This window comes from Hemiscyllium ocellatum, chromosome 17, assembly GCF_020745735.1.
Source record: "Hemiscyllium ocellatum isolate sHemOce1 chromosome 17, sHemOce1.pat.X.cur, whole genome shotgun sequence".
NCBI lineage: Eukaryota > Metazoa > Chordata > Chondrichthyes > Orectolobiformes > Hemiscylliidae > Hemiscyllium > Hemiscyllium ocellatum.
In genome coordinates, this window is record NC_083417.1 from 43,052,474 (window position 1) to 43,071,338 (window position 18,865).

The window sequence follows — 18,865 nt, forward strand, 5'->3', positions numbered from 1 at the left end:
GAGTCTGTATGGGGGGGGGGGGGTGAGTATACAGTGAGGGGAGTAAACTGAGTATGTGTGTGCGGGGGGAGGAAGTATACAATGAGGGGAACAGACAGTGTGTGGCGGGGGGGTGGAAGTATAATGAGTGGAGTAGACGGAGTCTGCATGGGGGGGCGGGGAAGAAGAGAGGGAGCATGCAGTGTGGAGAGTAGACTGAGTCTATGTGGTGGTGGGGGGGTGAAAGAAAGGAGCTGAGTATATGATGGGGGAAAGAGGAGGGGGGGGGGGTAGACGTTACTGAGACCGTTCGAATATAAACCGAAAACGGAACGAACGCGCGAGATCTTTCTTTGTCGCGTAAAAGCTCGTTGCCATGACGTCACAACAAGGGCCAATTGTTGCGCGAGGTGTTCGCACCCTCGAGCCGTACGGCGGCTGGGGTATGTCGCGCGCGCATGTGCACTGGAGCGGCCGTCGCCATTACTGTTGAGACTGTTCTCGTTCCGGCCCGGTGACAGGCTGACGGAGGTGCCTGCGACTAGACAGAGGGGCTGACGGCTGGTGGGAGGGAGAGAGAGTGAGGGTGATTAGAGACTGAGCGGAGGGTCAGGAGAAAACGAACAGACGCTCGTTTTCAGCGAGTATTAACCCCGTCCCCATTTGATGGATCCGAGGGTAGCCTGGTTTCAGCCAGAACAGCTCGGACCTGCCAACATTTTGTGGATGCAAATTTGGGAAACGACGCAAGGGCTGAGGAATCTGTTCTTTAATAATAACTGTGCGGCGGCAACGGCGACGGCAGCAACGAGTGTGGGCAGCGAGACCATGTTGAGAGAGAGGAGCAGCCAGGGAGGAGGGGACTTGGGCGTTCAGAGGGATTTCCTCCCACTCGAGACCAGCGCAAATAACAGCAACTTCCCAGCCAGCCCAGGAGAAGGTGGCTGCAGGAAGGGCTACCCCGACAACAGCAATCGGACCAGTGGCACGGGCAACAAGAGGAAACGGGACAACAAGGCAAGCACTTTCGGGTTAAACTACAGCCTTCTGTCTGGAAGTGGCCATTACAACGGAACTCCCTGGAAAAGCCGAAACTACAGCGAGGGAGTCTTGGGGTAAGATTTCTTACTTTCTTTTCCTGCAAAGGTAGTTTCAGATGGTCCTCTTCCTGCTCGGTGAACGCTAATTCTGGTGCTTGTCATGTCGCAAAGGAGTTCTCAAATCGTGCTTTAAAGGCAACTCAGTCGATGCCCTCATTTATAATGCAGCCAATTCGGTGGATGTCAAAGATTGCCCACGTGTTAAAGTGGTGTTGTCTTAATGAAAATGCGATTGGAAAAGTTCATGTTTTGGGCTATTAAGGAAAGAATAATGCATTGTCTTTATTTTGTAGTGCCTGTCAAGTCATATATTTGGTGCATTTTATCACTCCACGATATGTGAGCAATAGAAGGAAAGTTTAGCCATTTTGTAAGACTGCCTGTTTAAGATCATTAACTATGCCCATCAGTCAGTGTCATGTAATACAGAGTCCATTTTGTTTAATTGCAAAAGAAACAGATTTATATATGAAATGTCCACATCAATCTCTTGTCCCAATTCAGCTGACACTTGGAATGAGTGAAATTTTAAAATATATAACTTGTTCATTAGTTGACTTTTACACTGTGTGATGTATGGTTTTTGGGTCTAAATGACATTTAAATTTGTACATCAAGTTTTAGTGTTTTCATTTAACATCTCAATAGGAATGTATTTAGTTTACTTTCATTGGGCATCATTAAAGTACAGAATTGTTAAATAAAATCAGAGAATCTCTATACTGTAGACAGAGACCATATAGTGCATCAAGTCTGCACCAACCACCGGAATCCCCCTAACGCTACAACCCTGGACACAATGGGGCAATTTAGCTTAGCCGGTCCACTGAACCTGTATATCTTTGGATTGTGGGAGAAAATGGGAGCACCTGGCAAAAACTCATGTAGACACAGGGAGAATTTGCAAGCTCCACCAAGATAGTTACCCAAGCTGAAATTGAACCTGGATTTCTGGCACAGTGCTAACCGCTGTGCCACCATGCTGCACTTAAAAAAAAGACACTTGCTACTTTGCTTCTATATTTTAGGACGTCTACTTTCACTTTGAAACATTACTCTAAATGATGGCAGTATTTTTAAAATGCATCATGCTTGCATTGGGAAAAAAAAAGTTTTCCCCTCAAAAGTTGAAAGCAGGTATGCATAGTGAATTTCAGTCTACCCACGTGGTTTCCACATGTTTCTTGAAATTCATGTGGGTAAATCTGATAGCTGCATATATAAATTTTGGAATGAGTGGCGATTTGGAAAGAACCTTATCGGGTGAAGTTAATACTTCAAAACGGCTGCTGTAGCAAAACCTGTATCTATCTTTTTGTCAATTTGAAAATGTGACATTTATGGTTAAATGCACATTTTAATGTCACCTGCTTCATGATTAATTTGTTTTAAGACTGCACATTTTTTTTATTTTGAACTCTTCAGATTCGCAGCAAGAAATGAAAGATTATGATTGTTTTCTCTCTCTTTCTGATTTCCAAGTAAATGACTGACTCTGTAATTAAAGAGAATATGACAATGTGTTTTGGTTCATGGGGTAAATATGCCATTGGATGTGTCATAAATCATGGGATCTTTCTGATCTATGTGTGCTGAGACTAGTGAACTGAACCAGTTGTGGTTGGGGTGTACAGTGAGCCATAGAATCTCAGGATGAGCTTGGCATAGTGAGGATGTTCACCTGTTGTGTGTCTGTTCTATGCAAGAGAAAACTGTCTAGTCCCACTCATCTGTCTTTTTCCCTGTAGTTCTGCACTTCTTTTTGTTTATTGCTTATTATTCAATTCCTTTTTGAAAGCTATAATGGAATCTGCACTCAGGCAGTGCATTCCATATCCTAAGCACTCACTAAATAAAAAAGTATTCTCGTGTTGCTTTTTGATTCCTTTGACACTCATCTTAAATTGGGATTCTTTGGTTCTCAATCCTCCTGTCAATAGGAACAGTTTCTTCCGCTCAACACTGTCCAGGTGCCTTTTTGAGTATGTTTATCAAATTTCATTTAAACTTTCCACCTCCAAGACCACCAGCCTTGGCTTCTACAATCTCCATGTAACTGAAGTCTCTGATCACTGAGATTGTTTGCATACGTCTTTTTGTCTCTAATGCCTTCACTTCACTTCATTCCCAAGTATGGTGTTGACAATTGGATACAACATCCCAGTTGAGGCCAAAACCGTGCTTTTGTTAAGGTTTGTTTTATTTTCCTGTCTTCTATTCAGTATGCCTCTAGTTATAAAACTGATTCCTACATATCTTAAAACCAGCATTCACAACTTGTTCTACTGCTATCAATAGATTTGTGCACATATACCTTTGGACCTCTCTGTTTCTGCACTACTTTCAGCAATGTTCTTTATTTATTCTATATTATCTCCTTTTTTTCCTTTCAACGTATATCACTGTAGATTGTGGTGTACCAATCAACCTGAAGATAAAGTAACCCAGTTTTGCAGGCCCAAAAATAATGTTTTTGTACATACTTGGCATATGAGTCCACCCCACAGCCACACACATTCCTCCCACCCCCCAACCCCCCCCGCCTCCTCCACTGATGCCAAATCTTCTTGACTATTATGTACTGTATTCACATTTTATACTCTACCCCAATTTTTCACCTCACAGACACATGTTTTACTTGCCATATAACTGGGCACAAGGGATTGAGCATACAATATAGGCTGTGTTGCAGGATTTGTGGAAATTTAAGATATGTTGACCAAGCAGGCCCATATGGCAAACCCCTCAAAGGGAAATAAGGCTTTCAACGAAATAACAGGGTGGACTAGCCATTCGGGTACAGAATTGGCTTGAAGTTAGAAGACAGAGGGTGGTGGAGGGTTGCTTTTCAGACTGGAGGCCTGTGACCACTGGTGTGCTACAATGATCAGTCCTGGGTCTGCTGCTTTTCATCGTTTTTGTATAAAGGATTTGGATGTGAACAGGGGAGGTATAGTTAGTAAATTTGTAGATGACACCACAACTGGAGGTATAGTGAACAGCGAAGGCTACCTTAGAGTGCAATGGGATCTTGATCATATGGACCAATGGGCTGAAGAGTGGCCGATGGAGTTGAATTTAGATAAATGTGAGGTGCTGCATTTTGGAAAGACCAATCCGAGCAGAACCTGTACACTTAATGATAAGATCCTGCGGACTGTTGCTGAACAGAGATGTTGGAATGAGATTCGTAGTTCCTTGAAAGTGTAGTCACAAGTAGATAGGATTGTGAAGAAGGCGTTTGGTATGCTTTCCTTTATTGGTCAGAGCATTGATTAAAAGAACTTGAAGGTCATGTTGCAGTTGTACATGACATTGGTTAGGCCACTTTTGGAAGATTGGAAGGAGTCCAGAATCTCTCAATCAGCAGGCTGTTGTGACCCTTGAAAGGGATCAGAAAAGATTTACAAAGATGTTGCCGGGGTTGGAGGATTTGAGCTATAAGGAGAGACTGTTTTCTCCCTACAGGTTGGGCCTCTTTTCCCTGGAGCATCAAGGCTGAGGGGTGACCTTTTGTAGAAGTTTATCTAGTGTCGTCTTTGCCAGGTGATTCGGACTTTGTTGAATTTCCTTGCTTTATATGTGGGGCATGGATAGGGTGAATAGAGAAGGTCTTTTCCTGGGTTGGGGAATCCAGAACAAGAGGTCGCAGGTTTAGGGTAAGAGGGGAAAGATTTAAAAGAAATGTAAGGGGCAACATTTTCACACAAGTGTGGTGCGTATATAGAATGAGCTGCCAGAGGAAGTGGTGGAGACTTGTACAATTAGTATTTCGGAGGCATCTGGATGCATAAATGAATAGGAAGGGATTTGGGCCATGTGCTGGAAATTGGGACTAGATTAGGTTAGGATATCTGGTCAGCATGGACGAGTTGGACTGAAGGGTCTGCTTCTGTGCTGTACAGCTCTGACTCTAAATGAAGTGTGCAGTTGGATTCAAGCTAAGGGTCATACACTTGCTCATGTCAAATGTACTACATCAAGGCAATAATAGTGGGACACTGGTGTGAGCAAAGAAGAAGCAGTAATCCTACTTAAAACAAGATATCCAAGACGACAGCTTCCCATTGGGGTCACCAACTGAAAGTTTTGGGTGATAAGCTCCAAAGCAACATAGCCTTTTTAGTTCCTTTGCAGTTTAAAAAAAAATAATGCGTATGACTTAACTAACTAATCCTCAGATTTGATTGCTGTGTTGCAAAGTCATATTGAAATGTACATGTTTTCTACTTAAACTCTGAACCATGCAGCAGCAGCAATTAAACTAGTATTGAATGCACCATGTGTACGGCGACTGGTTATTGACCTGGGCTTGATGAGCATGCTTAGGGATGATCCTTGAAAATTGTCAGAATGTTTTTGCGATTATAATTTTAAAAATTTTATTCATGGAATGTGGTTATCACTGGGTAGGCTAACATTTATTGCACCATCCCTAATTGCTCAAAGGGCAGTTAAGAGTCAACTTCATTACTGTCGATGTAGAGTAATCTGTCGGCCAGAGCAGGTAAAGATGGTGGTTTCCTTCCTATAGCTCAGATGAGCTTTGCAACAATCAACAATGGTTTCATGGTCATCATTCAACTTTTAATTTTAAAACATTTAAAATTGAAATTAATTCCACTATCTGCCATGGCATGATTCAAACCTAGTTTCCAAAACATTACTTGGGTTTCTGGATTAACAGTCTAGTGATAACATCATGAGGCCATTGCTACCCCCGTGTGTATGTTTGGTCTTAATTCCAACAAGATTTCAGAGCAAAGCTAGATGGTGTACCTGATTTATGAAACAAAAATATATTGCATTTCAAGAGAAAATAAAATTGTTCGGGTTACTAAAAGACCTCTGCCAAACTCGACAGCAATAAAAATGAGTACTTTTTACACCATTATATCAACCACATAGATAACCATTGGCTTTTTCTTTCTACACAGCCACTGTATTATGTCAGGGTTTGAAAACAATTAAAATGAAACGACAGGACGCAAGATGAGCGTTAGTGATTCCAACCTACGTGGCTGACAGAATGAAGTTAAAACCTATTATAACTTTCAAATGCAAGACCTTGCTGAAAATCAAGTACCTTGATAGAGTTTTGATGTATGATTAAATGAGAATGGAATTAAGATGTAGATCAATTATGTCTGAATAGGAATCCCAATGGCCTACATAAATCTTTGTGGACGCTGTTCAGGTCCAATATAACTGATGAGGTGAAGAGGATTTTGTAAAGAAATTACATTCAAATTGCAGTTATGCAGGAATGCTATCATCAAAAGGTCAACTGTTTAGATGTGTTCCTCAATAAGCCATACACTGATCATATTTTTAAAAATGGAATAAATGGGTATTTAATGGAAAAAAGAATCTTTGAAAAGAGCACAAATATGTGTACTTGGGGTACATTAAGTTGTGCGATATTATTGCCGTACAAACTGTCAGTGGATTATTCAGAAAATTAATTAGTTGGATGCTGAGAAAGATGATTTTTTTTTGTAGATGGATATTTCTGAAACCAAAACATTACAACTGCTCCAGAAGAAGAACCTTTATGATTGTCATAGTCAGAGTAATACTGAATTCCGTAAACTATTGGATGCTGAAGACAATTTAATTTGACAGGGTTTTACAGGGAATTTGATCCTCTCATTATGATTAAAGGTATCTTTATGGGATTAATATATTGAATAAACAGTGCAATGTTCATATTATGAATTTTCAAATTTCAAAATAGCAACTACCATGCCTGTGTCAGTTCAGGTTTTATCTACGTCTGTCCCTGTTGTAGAGTTTTCAAAGGTTAACTAAAACACTGACATCTGCAGTAAATTTGAGCTCCCACATGTCTAACCATTCCACCAGCCTTTCTATGTTATCTTGAGGCTTAAAACACTTTCCCTGTACACAGTTCCAAATTTATTGCCAGCTGAAATGTTGAAAACCTTACATATTCACTGATATTCGTCAAGGCAAGTGATGGTACTAATACCGATTCCTGGAGAATGCTGCTACAAACCTTCTTTCATGCCGGGAAACATCATTCCTCACTACTTTCTGTCACACAGCCAACTTTATACTGTTCATTCTGCCACTGTCATTTCTGTTATATGGGCTTTAACTTTGTGTCAACTTAACTTGGTTGGTTACTCTTTTAATCTTTGATCTGAAGGCTGTGAGCTCAAGCCTCATGCAAAGAATTTGATATTGCTGTAACCTTCCAACTATACTTCAGAGATTGCTCTTTAGACTATTGTTCGAGGTCAGAATTACATATAACAGCAATTTTGATTTGCTGATCCTCCTTGATCTCTCCACTGTTTCCTTCATAGTTGACAAGTCCATTCTCGCTCTCTCTCAAAAAGTATCTTCTTTTCCAGTCCATCTGTCTGGTAGTGTTTTCTCATATTGCAGACCAAAATGAAATAATAAAGTTACATCAAATCTAGTGTTGTCTTTGCCAGGTGATTCGGACATTGTTGAATTTCTTTGCTTTATATGTGGTATCTCCTTGTAATGCTAACTGAAATGAAAATACGTGTTTTCAGTTTGCAGATGCATACTGACAACCTCTCTGCCTCAATAGTCCTTGACATTTTTTCATTTACCTGTTCAATTTTAAAACCTGAGCCATCTTGCAAGTAAATATTGTTAATGATATAAGAATTGTGTTTTATTGTAGCAAATAATTTTCCATCTCCTATCTTGACTCTGTCATATTTCCTGATTTTACTTTTCTTTCTGAGCCCAAATATGCCAAGCATGATCATGCCACTCAGCCATAACCTCCTTTTCCATGTTCAGTTAGTGACAGGAATACCACCTTCCACTCCTTTTCCAGGAATCACTAGCTTCTGATGCCTCTTTTCCAATCCAGGTTTTACTGGTTTCTTTAACTCAAGTTAATTGAAAATTACTTTTGACTTTCCTTTTTTAATTTAGTGTATTATGATTCATGATACAATATTTCAGTAATCTCATTTCTGTTACTCCCTTACCCATCTCACTGTATCTGTACCTTTTTCCATTTAGAAAGTTTGCAATACCAGGATGTCAACAGACTCCAAGTAGTTTCATGGAGTTGTTTTCAATTAGCTACACTACTAGAAATGACAAGTTAGAGCTCAGCTTAACATCTCATTTGAAAAGAAACCGTACAATTAATATAGCCCTGCTTTGGTACTACACTGGAGTGACAGCTTAAGTCTTTGAAACCACAATCTTCTGAACTAGCAAATGATCATTCTAGCAACTGACCACTATTCATATTTCAGTTGTTAGGTTTATCTCAAATGGAGAATCAAGCTGGAAGGTCATGTCTTTCTAATCTGTCTGTTTGTACGTGCATGATTTTGTTTTTTGTATTTCTTTTTGCATACTTCAGTTGGCTGAAAGCATGAAACTAGAGTATGACTCTCAACTTTCCATTAGATATATAATTTCGAAAGTCAAAATTTCAGATGTTTGCTTGCAGAACTCAGCCAGGATTCTGCTTTTACTGTCCCTATTACACCCCCAAACAAAGCACAGTCAATTATCTACAGATGATTGGAAGCATTTGAAAAGTGTTCACCACAAATAATTTGGAACAAGAGAAAATTGGCATCTTGGAAAATGTTGAGACTCTCAGTTGTAGGTAATGTTTGTATTCTTAGTTGGAAAAGAGGAAAACATAACCATGCATGTTTTATTGATATGTATTGGTACAAAGTTGAAGTCCTCAGTAGGTTTAAAGTTCGTAGTGTTTGGCCTTGAAGCGGTTAGCCCGCAGATTAGAGGCAGTGCATGAAAAGTTCCTGTTGCCTCATTTATGCTCTGTCAAATGATCGATTGTGATTTTGTTTTCTAACATCTGGGTTAGTTTGAAGATCTGATATTTTCGTGGAAGTTCACTGATCAGATGGTTCATAATTTTTGGCAGTTGTTAAGGTTATAATCAGTTTTTGCTTGAACCTTAAATGTGGCTGATTACTAAAGAAATATTGCTTATCTTGGTGCAGGTCAATTTTTAACTTTTGAGCATTTGCTATGGCTCAATAACTGAAGAAACAAGTGCCTGACTGCTGGTGCATTTTGAGCTTTGCTAAAATGCCAGGGTTCATTGTACTTAAAACCTTCAATCACATTTTGAAAATCTTGAGCATTTTTGACTTGTGTTCTTGGCTCTCTTTTAGAGTGGACTCTATATTGTTATGCAGTGTTCCATTTCAAGAGTAATTAGCAACTATTTCTTTCACTCCAAGAAACAAGTATTCACTTTTTTGCAAAAACTGCTGTTCCTGCAAATCAGATATGGAAATGTCCACGATCCAACCATTTTTCTGATTGGAACGCAATGTAGAGAGAAATTTTGCAGGGAAATTGAGATTGAAGTTAAATCTTTGTATTAAGTAATAACTAAAGGAAACTTTGCCCTTTTCAGTAACTGAATACACTGAGAGGTTTATGCAACAGGATATATACTTTGGTTTGTCTTCATGCAAGTTGTAGTGCTTCCCTCTTTAACAAATGTTTTAATTTGCAGTGTGTTGGGGTGTGTGATTCCTGGGTCAGTCATGTCCTGCTTCATTAAATGGCAGGACCTTTTAATATCACTTTCAATTTGCCAGCCAGGTTCTTGGTGTGGCATTGGAGGGAGCGATGTTGGCATTGTTCTTGTCTCCTCAAGACAGTTGTAATTTTTCTACCTGAGATCACAGCTTAACTCATTTTGATTAAATTCTCGAGTTTGTGATTATTTAAGTTGTGAGACAAGCTTAATTCTGTCCACAAATGCTGCCAGACCTGGTGAGTTTCTCCAGCAATTTATTTTTGTTTCAGATTTCTAGCGTTTGCAGTTCTTTTGTTTTAATTGCATGACTGGTGTTCAATAGAAATTGCTGTCATGGTGACACTTACTTTTAAGGAATGCATTGACTATTAATAGAAAGCACCTTGGCTTATACTCTCTTAATGTAGGTAAATCTGCATCTTGTCTGCTTGCATAATAAGCACTTGCCACCCTTGACTAACCAAGGATGCAAGGCATTCACTAAGACCAGAACAAAATCACATTGATTTTCACCATGCCATTTTGCTAACAATCGTAATAAGATTACATTCATTTTACAAATCAAATATGCTTAGCCATATGGTTAACAAACTATTGCAGTTCTTGAGAACTGCAATAGTGGAGAGCATTCCATCAATTTCTTGCCTTGTGCTTTGCGATCAAGCTTCCCTGCCTCTAACCTCATCTTGTGGCCACAGAATTTATAATGACTAGTGCAGACAATGTTTTGGTCAAGGATGTTAATAATAAGGGATTCAGTAGTTGGCATGCCATTTCAATCAACACAGGATTTTGAGAGAGATAATCATTGCCTGACATGTGATCCATTGTGGTCACTTGCTTTTTGTTAGCCCAAGTCTGAATGTTGTGCAGTCCTTCCTACACATGGGCTTCAGATCTGAGCTGTTACAAATGATGCTGAACATGGTTCAATAATCAGAAAATAAATCACTTCTAACATTTTTTTTTGTGATGGGAAGAAGGTTCTTGATGAAGTGGCTGAACATGGTTGGACCTAAGACATTCCCACAGGGATTCTTCAGAGTAATGTCTTGAAACTCAGATCACTGCTTCCTCCAGTTACAACCTTCTTTCATATGCTAGGTATGACTTTAACCAGTGGAGACTTCTCACTCCAATTCTTAGTGACCTCTGTTTTCACCAAACTCGTTGCTGCTACACTTGGGTCAGTTGCTATCTTGATGCAATGAGGGATCACTCTTAAATCACCCCTAGAATTAAGCTTTTTTTGAAAAAATGACTATAAATTCTGGATTTGAATAGCCCTGGTGAAATGCATTTGATAGCACTTCAAATGACACGTTCCATCACTTTGATTTAAAATCGAGCAGACTAATGGAATGGTAACTTGTCAGATTACGTTTATCTTGTGGATGTGATAAATCTGAGCAACTTTCCACTGTCCGTTAGATAGCTGTCTTGTAACAGTGTATTACAATGGCTAGTTCTGAAGCACAAGTCTGAATGTCCATAATGGTAGGATGTGAGGAATCCATCTATCCTCCAGCACCATGCTCCAGCCAGCCAATTTTAAAACTGATGATCAGAGCTTCTGCAATTTTTTGCCTGGCTTCTCTTAGTTTTTGTTACATTTCACCCATGACTGTTGATTTGTCTTTTGTCAAAGCTGTTTAATCCCTTAATATTCACCTTCTCTGTTTATATTGTCTACTCCTCCACTACTGTGTCTGCATAACCTCCCTCTTTTTTTTGTGAAGGCAGATGGAAAATTAATTAAGATTCATGGCCCTTTCCTTTTTCAACTTCACCCTGTACTTTCTACACTTTGCTAAGCTTTGCGTCACTCGTAAGCTTTCCTATTTTGCCTTAATCTTGATTCACTTGATTCATATTTAGTAATGACCTAGCTGTGATTTTATGGGAAATATTTGGTCTAGGTTCTCTTTGCCTCCCACTACTTTGACATTGATTTACCTTTTAAATTCTGTTCTACTTTTTGCCAAATGACATTTCTGCAAAGTAAAATTGACTTCCCCAGTGTAAACCACTTCACTTTTGATCTAGCGTTGTACTTTCCCCAACCACACCAAATGTAACCAAATTATGATCACCACCAAGAAAATGCTCTCACACGAATACACCTTCTACCATCCAAATTTCATTTTCTGAAATCTGATCCAGACAGGGTTCAACATATACTGGGATGGTGGGAAGATTTTCTTTTACAACCCCAAAAAATGCCACAAAATTCTCGTTGACACAGACCTTGTATTTGCATCTCATCATTAGCAGGACCCACTTATTTGTTGGCCATTTCCCATTCTCCTCTCTTCCCTGAGAAATGAAACACCTTGACACGAATATCAGGCCAATTATCTGGCAGCAGCAGCAGTTTGCCACTTGCTTGTCTCAACCTAGGTGTAACTCTATCTGCTTCATAACATCCCTGAATACTCTAAACTTCACCCGAGGTCCACACAGAAGAAAGAAAAATTAGAACATACATGGGTTTACAAGTTACTATTGCTCTGACCTCAACATGGCAAAAGTGAACAGATAAGAATGGCATGGCAATTTTCAAGGCTATGCACTCTATGAATAATTTGTGATCACTAGGATATAGCAAGGGCTAAATAAAAACTGGGAAAGGTTTGAAAGGTTATCAGAACCACTGGGGCAGCAGCACAAAAGGGAACATGCAATATTATTCTCTCCAGTCATCTTCTCAAGTGGAACCTACAAGGTATTCATAAAGTTGGAACTTGGCATTTTCAGTCCAAAGTCAGTTGTACAATAACAATAGGGGGTAAGTTTGAACAGTTAGCTGGATGGCTGGTTTGTAATACAGAGTAATGCCAATCAATGAAGTGTCTGCACTTTGAGGTTAGCATGAAGGACTCTCCTTCTCAACCTCTGTCCTCCCCTGAGGTGTGGTGACCCCTCGGGTTAAACCACCACCAATCATCTCTCTCTGAGAGATCTGCCTTATAGTCTGGTAAGACTATGGCAACTTTACCGTTACCATTTACGGTGGTACGGTGGCTCTGGTTAGCTGCCTCACAACACCAGGGTCCCAGGTTCGATTCTAGCCTCCGGCGACTGTCTGCATGGGTTTCCTCCGGGTGCTCTGGTTTCCTCCCACAGTCCAAAGATGTGCAGGCTAGGTGAATTGGCCATGCTAAATTGCCCGTAGTGTTAAGTGCGTCAGTCAGAGGGAAATGGGACTGGGTGTGTTGCTGTTTGGAGGGTCAGTGTGGACTTATTGGGCCGAAGGGCCTGTTTCCACACTGTAGGGAATCTAATTGAAATGGAATAAAAATGCTTTGAATGTGAGACCATGCAAGACCACAATCTGACATCAAATTGCACTTCATCGACAAGTAACGCAGTCTAAGAATGTACAGAACAGATTACCGCTGCAAACAATTAAGACCTATATATTGGTCACTCTCATTGTCTCTGTCATGTTAACTAAGCAAACATGATCAGACAAGATTTGGAGATGCCAGTGTTGGACTGTGATGTACAAAGTTAAAAATCACACAGCACCAGTTATAAACCAACAGGTTGAATTGGAAGCACACTAGCTTTTCAGAGTGACACTCCTTCATCAGGTGACAGTGGAGGACTCGATTGTAACACAGAATTTACAGCAAAAATTTACTGTGTGTTATAACTGAAATTATACTTTGATTGTCTATTAAGCCAATCTGTTAGAATACAGTGATAGTTTCACTTCCTTCATGTGTAAATCACAAAACCCTTTTTTTAAAGTTGCATTCTCAGGTTAGCTGTTAACAATGGTGATAGCTAGACAATATGTTGAAGGTGTTAGCCCCCTGTGTTCTGTCTATGCCATGATGTTTCGGTTGATTCTAATCTCAAAAGTGAGATAAGAGTTTTACACACATTCATGCAGTTTTTTGAGGTCAGAGTTCTACATGAGTGTATGCAGTTTTTCAGCAAAGTGCAATGTAACTCAGCAAGTACAAATTCACCCCACAAAATATGTGTGCATGTGGGTCTTTGTCTGTGTGTGTGTGTTTGTCTGTCTGTCTGGGGTGGGGGTTGTGTGTGTAGTGAGTGCAGAGTGTCTTAAGTCTGTGTGTGTGTGGTGCAATGGTGATCACCTGTAATGTGACATGAACCTAAGGTCCCGGTTGAGGCCCTCCCTAGAGGTACTGAACTTAGCTATCAGCCCCTGCTCGGCCTCTTTTCTTTGCTGCCTGTCCTGAAGTCCACCTTGGAGGATGGTCACCCGAAGGTCCGAGACTGAATGTCTTGGATAACCGATGTGTTCCCCAACTGGGAGGGAGCCCTCCCGTCTGTTGATTGTGCGGTGCCCATTCATCTGTTGTCGTAGCCTTTGCTCGGTTTCCCCAATGTACCATGCCTCCGGACATCCTTGCCTGCAACGTATAAGATAGACAACGTTGGCTGAGTCACATGAGTACCTGCCATGTACAAGGTGGGAGGTGTTCCCACGTGTAATAGTGGTATCTATGTCCACAATCTGACACGTCTTGCAGCGTCCACCGTGACAGGATTGTATGGAATTGTCCTGAGAGCCGGGCAGTTTGCTATGAACAATGATCTGTTTGAGGTTTGGCGGTTGTTTAAGGGCAATTAGTGGAGCTGTGGGGAAGGTCTTGGTGAGGTGCTCATCCTCATTGATAATGTGTTGCAGGTCACGAAGAACATGGTGTAATTTTTCAGCTCCTGGAAAATACTGAACAACGAAGGGTACCCTGTCAGTTACAGCATGTGTCTGTCTCCTGAGGAGGTCATTACGGTTCCTTGCTGTGGCACGTCGCAACAATCGATCAATGAGTTGAGCATCGTACCCTGTTCTTGTGAGGGCATCCATGAGTACTTCCAGGTTTCCGTCACGTTCCTCCTCATCTGAGCAGGTCCGGTGTATGCGTAGGGCTTGTCCATAGGGAATGGCTGTTTGAATATGTTTTGGGTGGAAGCTGGAGAAGTGTAGCATTGTGAGGTTGTCTGTGGGTTTGCGGTGGAGTGAGGTGCTGAGGTGTCCATCCTTGATGGAGACGCATGTGTCCAAGAATGAGACAGATAGTCGAGAGTAGTCCATGGTGAGTTTGATAGTGGGATGAAACTTGTTGATGTCACTGTGTAGTTTTATCACTACACAGTGACATCAACAAGTAAAACTACACAGTGACATCAACAAGTTTCATCCCACTATCAAACTCACCATGGACTACTCTCGACTATCTGTCTCATTCTTGGACACATGCGTCTCCATCAAGGATGGACACCTCAGCACCTCACTCCACCGCAAACCCACAGACAACCTCACAATGCTACACTTCTCCAGCTTCCACCCAAAACATATTCAAACAGCCATTCCCTATGGACAAGCCCTACGCATACACCGGACCTGCTCAGATGAGGAGGAACGTGACGGACACCTGGAAGTACTCACGGATGCCCTCACAAGAACAGGGTACGATGCTCAACCCATTGATCGATTGTTCCGACGTGCCACAGCAAGGAACCGTAATGACCTCCTCAGGAGACAGACACATGCTGTAACTGACAGGGTACCCTTCGTTGTTCAGTATTTTCCAGGAGCTGAAAAATTACACCATGTTCTTCGTGACCTGCAACACATTATCAATGAGGATGAGCACCTCACCAAGACCTTCCCCACAGCTCCACTAATTGCCCTTAAACAACCGCCAAACCTCAAACAGATCATTGTTCATAGCAAACTGCCCGGCTCTCAGGACAATTCCATACAATCCTGTCACGGTGGACGCTGCAAGACGTGTCAGATTGTGGACATAGATACCACTATTACACGTGGGAACACCTCCCACCTTGTACATGGCAGGTACTCATGTGACTCAGCCAACGTTGTCTATCTTATACGTTGCAGGCAAGGATGCCCGGAGGCATGGTACATTGGGGAAACCGAGCAAAGGCTACGACAACAGATGAATGGGCACCGCACAATCAACAGACGGGAGGGCTCCCTCCCAGTTGGGGAACACATCAGTTGTCCAAGACATTCAGTCTCGGACCTTCGGGTGACCATCCTCCAAGGTGGACTTCAGGACAGGCAGCAAAGAAAAGAGGCCGAGCAGGGGCTGATAGCTAAGTTCAGTACCCATAGGGAGGGCCTCAACTGGGACCTTAGGTTCATGTTACATTACAGGTGATTACCATTGCACTACACACACACAGATATTCACACTCTCACACTCTCACACACATTCTCACTCTCACACATGGACACAGGTACACACAGATGTGCACGCACACACACTGCCACACTCACTCATGCACCCCCTCACAGACTTAAGACACTCTGCACTCACTACACACAGACACACAGACACAGGCGAAGCCCCACATGCGCGCACATTTTGTGGGGTGAATTTGTGCTTGCAGAGTTACATTGTACTTCGTTCAAAAACTGCGTGCATACATGCAGAACTCTGAGCTCAAAACTGCATGGATGTATGTAAAACTGTTATCTCACTTTTTAGATTAGAATCAACCTAAACATCATGGCATAGACTGAGAACACCGGGGGCTAACACCTTCAACATATTGTCTAGCTATCACCATTGTTAACAGCTAACCTGAGAATGCAACGTTTTTTAAAAAAAAGGGTTTGGTGATTTACACATGAAAAAAATGAAACTATCATTGTATTCTAACAGATGAAAGGCTTAACAATCAATTTGTCAATGTATAATTTCATTGACATCACACTGAAAATTTTTGCTATAAATTCTGTTACGAGTGAGCCCTCCTCTGTCACCTGATGGAGAGTCACTCCGAAAGCTAGTGTGCTTCCAATTAAACCTGTTGGACTATAACCTGGTGCTGTGATTTTTTAACTATGATCAGACATGGTAACCTAAGAGCGTGACCTGAGCTTGGCATTCCTGAAACTTTCCACAATTCTAACTGAACACCAGTGCTTCAGAGCTGCCATATTTGCGCACTGAATTATAAGTGGAAGTAATTAATGTAGGAGGGAACCTTTTTTTTGGAGGCGAGGGGTTATCATGTTGGCTTACCATGAAGGAGTAAAATCCTGCAGGTATGTAAGTTTGTCTGTGCAGCATATTTCTGTGTGTGTGTGTGTGTGTGTGTGTGTGTGTGTGTGTGTGCAAATTTTTTTAACTTTACAAATGAAATTTTTGAAAAATCAGTATAATAAAAAGAAAAAAACACAAATTACAATACAACTACTCTCTGCTAACTCTTTACCTACCCTATAATACAAAACAAACCATATCACTGTGCAAAGCAACATCAATAAATAAGTAAATAACTAATAGATCAAAGAAACGCAAAAAAAAACAATACAGAACAGCTAAGCTTGGTGTAAAGTATGTGTGTGTGTGTGTGTGTGTGTGTGTGTGTGTGTGTGTGTGTGTGTGTGTGTGTGTGTGTGGTATATGTGTATATATTTTTGTGTATATATTAGGGCTCCACAAATGTAACCATCCTGGTTAAACAAACGCCTTAGTTAAGATAGCTGACAAATCTATATCCAAATAACTCAAGTAGGGTTACTATGTCCTACAAAAATGGTCGGTTATGTGGTGCACGTTTGTTTAAAAAAAAGTCCAAGAGAATGTGCTCCATAATTAATTTCTGCCATCCCAGCAAGCCCAGCGGGTTCTTAGACACCAGTTCATCAGAGTATTCTTCCGTGCATAGTATGCAAGAATATTAAATAGTTTCTTTCCATGCATGTTTATAGATGGTAAATTCGGTAGACCGAAGAGGAGAAATATCGTGTCTACTTCAACTTCAGTCCTCAATACCCACCCTTTCTCTGCTGCCACAGCGCTCCAATAAACACTGAGCCTAAGGCATGTCCAGAAGCAATGGGTGAGAGTACCTACATTTATTTATATTTGGGCTACACTGAAGATACCCCTTTTTTAAACTTTGCCAGACAGTCTGGTGCCAGATGAGCCCTGTGCAGAACTTGTAACTGCGTAGCGCATGTCCTGTTACAGATAGATTGAGATCTTTCGAGCATTCTCCCATGTTTCAGAAGAGATCTCCATTCCATGCTCTTGCTCCCAGACCTAACATAATCGGTTAATATCCTGCCAGGCCCTGCCATCCAGCAGGTGATAGAGAGCTCTTAACCAAAAGGGTGCTTGTGGAACGTAGCAACAATCTCTCTGTATCGGGCTTATAGGGCTTAGTGAGAAGGGTAGTTTTCTTCTGGATGAAATCCCTAACCTGAAAAAAAACAGAAAAGGTCTCTGCTGTGCAACCCATATTTGTGGCTCAGTTGCTCAAAAGATATCCTAACCTTCCCCTCAAACAAGTCTCCCAAACTAGAAACTCTTCTCGCTATCCACCGTTTGAACCCTGAGTCCATCATCCCTGGGCGGAACCCTGGCATGCCAACTGTAGGCATCAATGGCGAAGTCTTGGATAAGCAACCATCACTCTGACGCATCGCCCTCCACACCTTCACTGTACTAATGACAATGGGGTTCCGGCAGTGGTCCATAACTGTCCTAATCTTATCCATGAACAATAGGTTAATAAGAGGGCACTTTGCTGGGGAGGCCTTGATATCCAGCTGTATTGAGTTTGGACCGTTACCTGCACAATCGCAGACAAAAAGACAGCATGGAACTCAATTGATACCTCCTGATGTCTGGGAAATCAACTCCTCCCCCTCCTTGAGGCAACTGCAATTTATTAAGTTCGAGGGGCTGTCCATGATGCCAGACCATGGAACCAAACCATCCCATAAGCTTCTGCAGCGTTGACCTAGGAAACATAATAGGGAGCATATGCATGGGATAAAGCAAAGGAGGAGCCGCATACGTTTTGATAAGGTTGAATACCTTTGATCATCTTATGGACACATGACAAGCACCTCCTTGGGAAGCTTCCAGGAACAGCATGTTGATGGTGTTACATGTTGCTTTATTTGATGTGAGGACTCAGAGGTACTTTGGGTGAAATCATACTTTTGGCTAAAATTGCCCACAGATTTTCTGCTGAAGCATCTGACCTGAACGTCATGGTTGGAACCTTTGTGATTTTCCTTCAAGTATAAAAACAGCATTGAAACCGGAGCAATTACGACGTCATTAGCAAGCTCAATAAGAACAAATCTCCAGCAGCTGCTTCATCCCACCGGAGGGAGAAATTGCAGGTGAAGATTCCCCAAGGAAGTCGTAGAGAATGATGCAACCTCAAAACTACAGGCCTTTCCGCAACTGTGCAGTTA

The 18,865-nt window shown here is 41.4% G+C and overlaps 1 protein-coding gene across 1 annotated transcript in view; it reads left to right on the forward strand.

The window, feature by feature from the left end:
- Positions 1 to 437: 437 nt before the first annotated feature.
- Positions 438 to 18,865, forward strand: part of tent4b (terminal nucleotidyltransferase 4B) — an 89,295-nt gene continuing 70,867 nt past the window's right edge. The window contains exon 1 of the mRNA XM_060838117.1: positions 438 to 1,094. Coding sequence (XP_060694100.1) covers positions 646 to 1,094 — 449 coding nt within the window. The 5' untranslated portion in view covers positions 438 to 645. The remainder of the gene's footprint in view (positions 1,095 to 18,865) is intronic.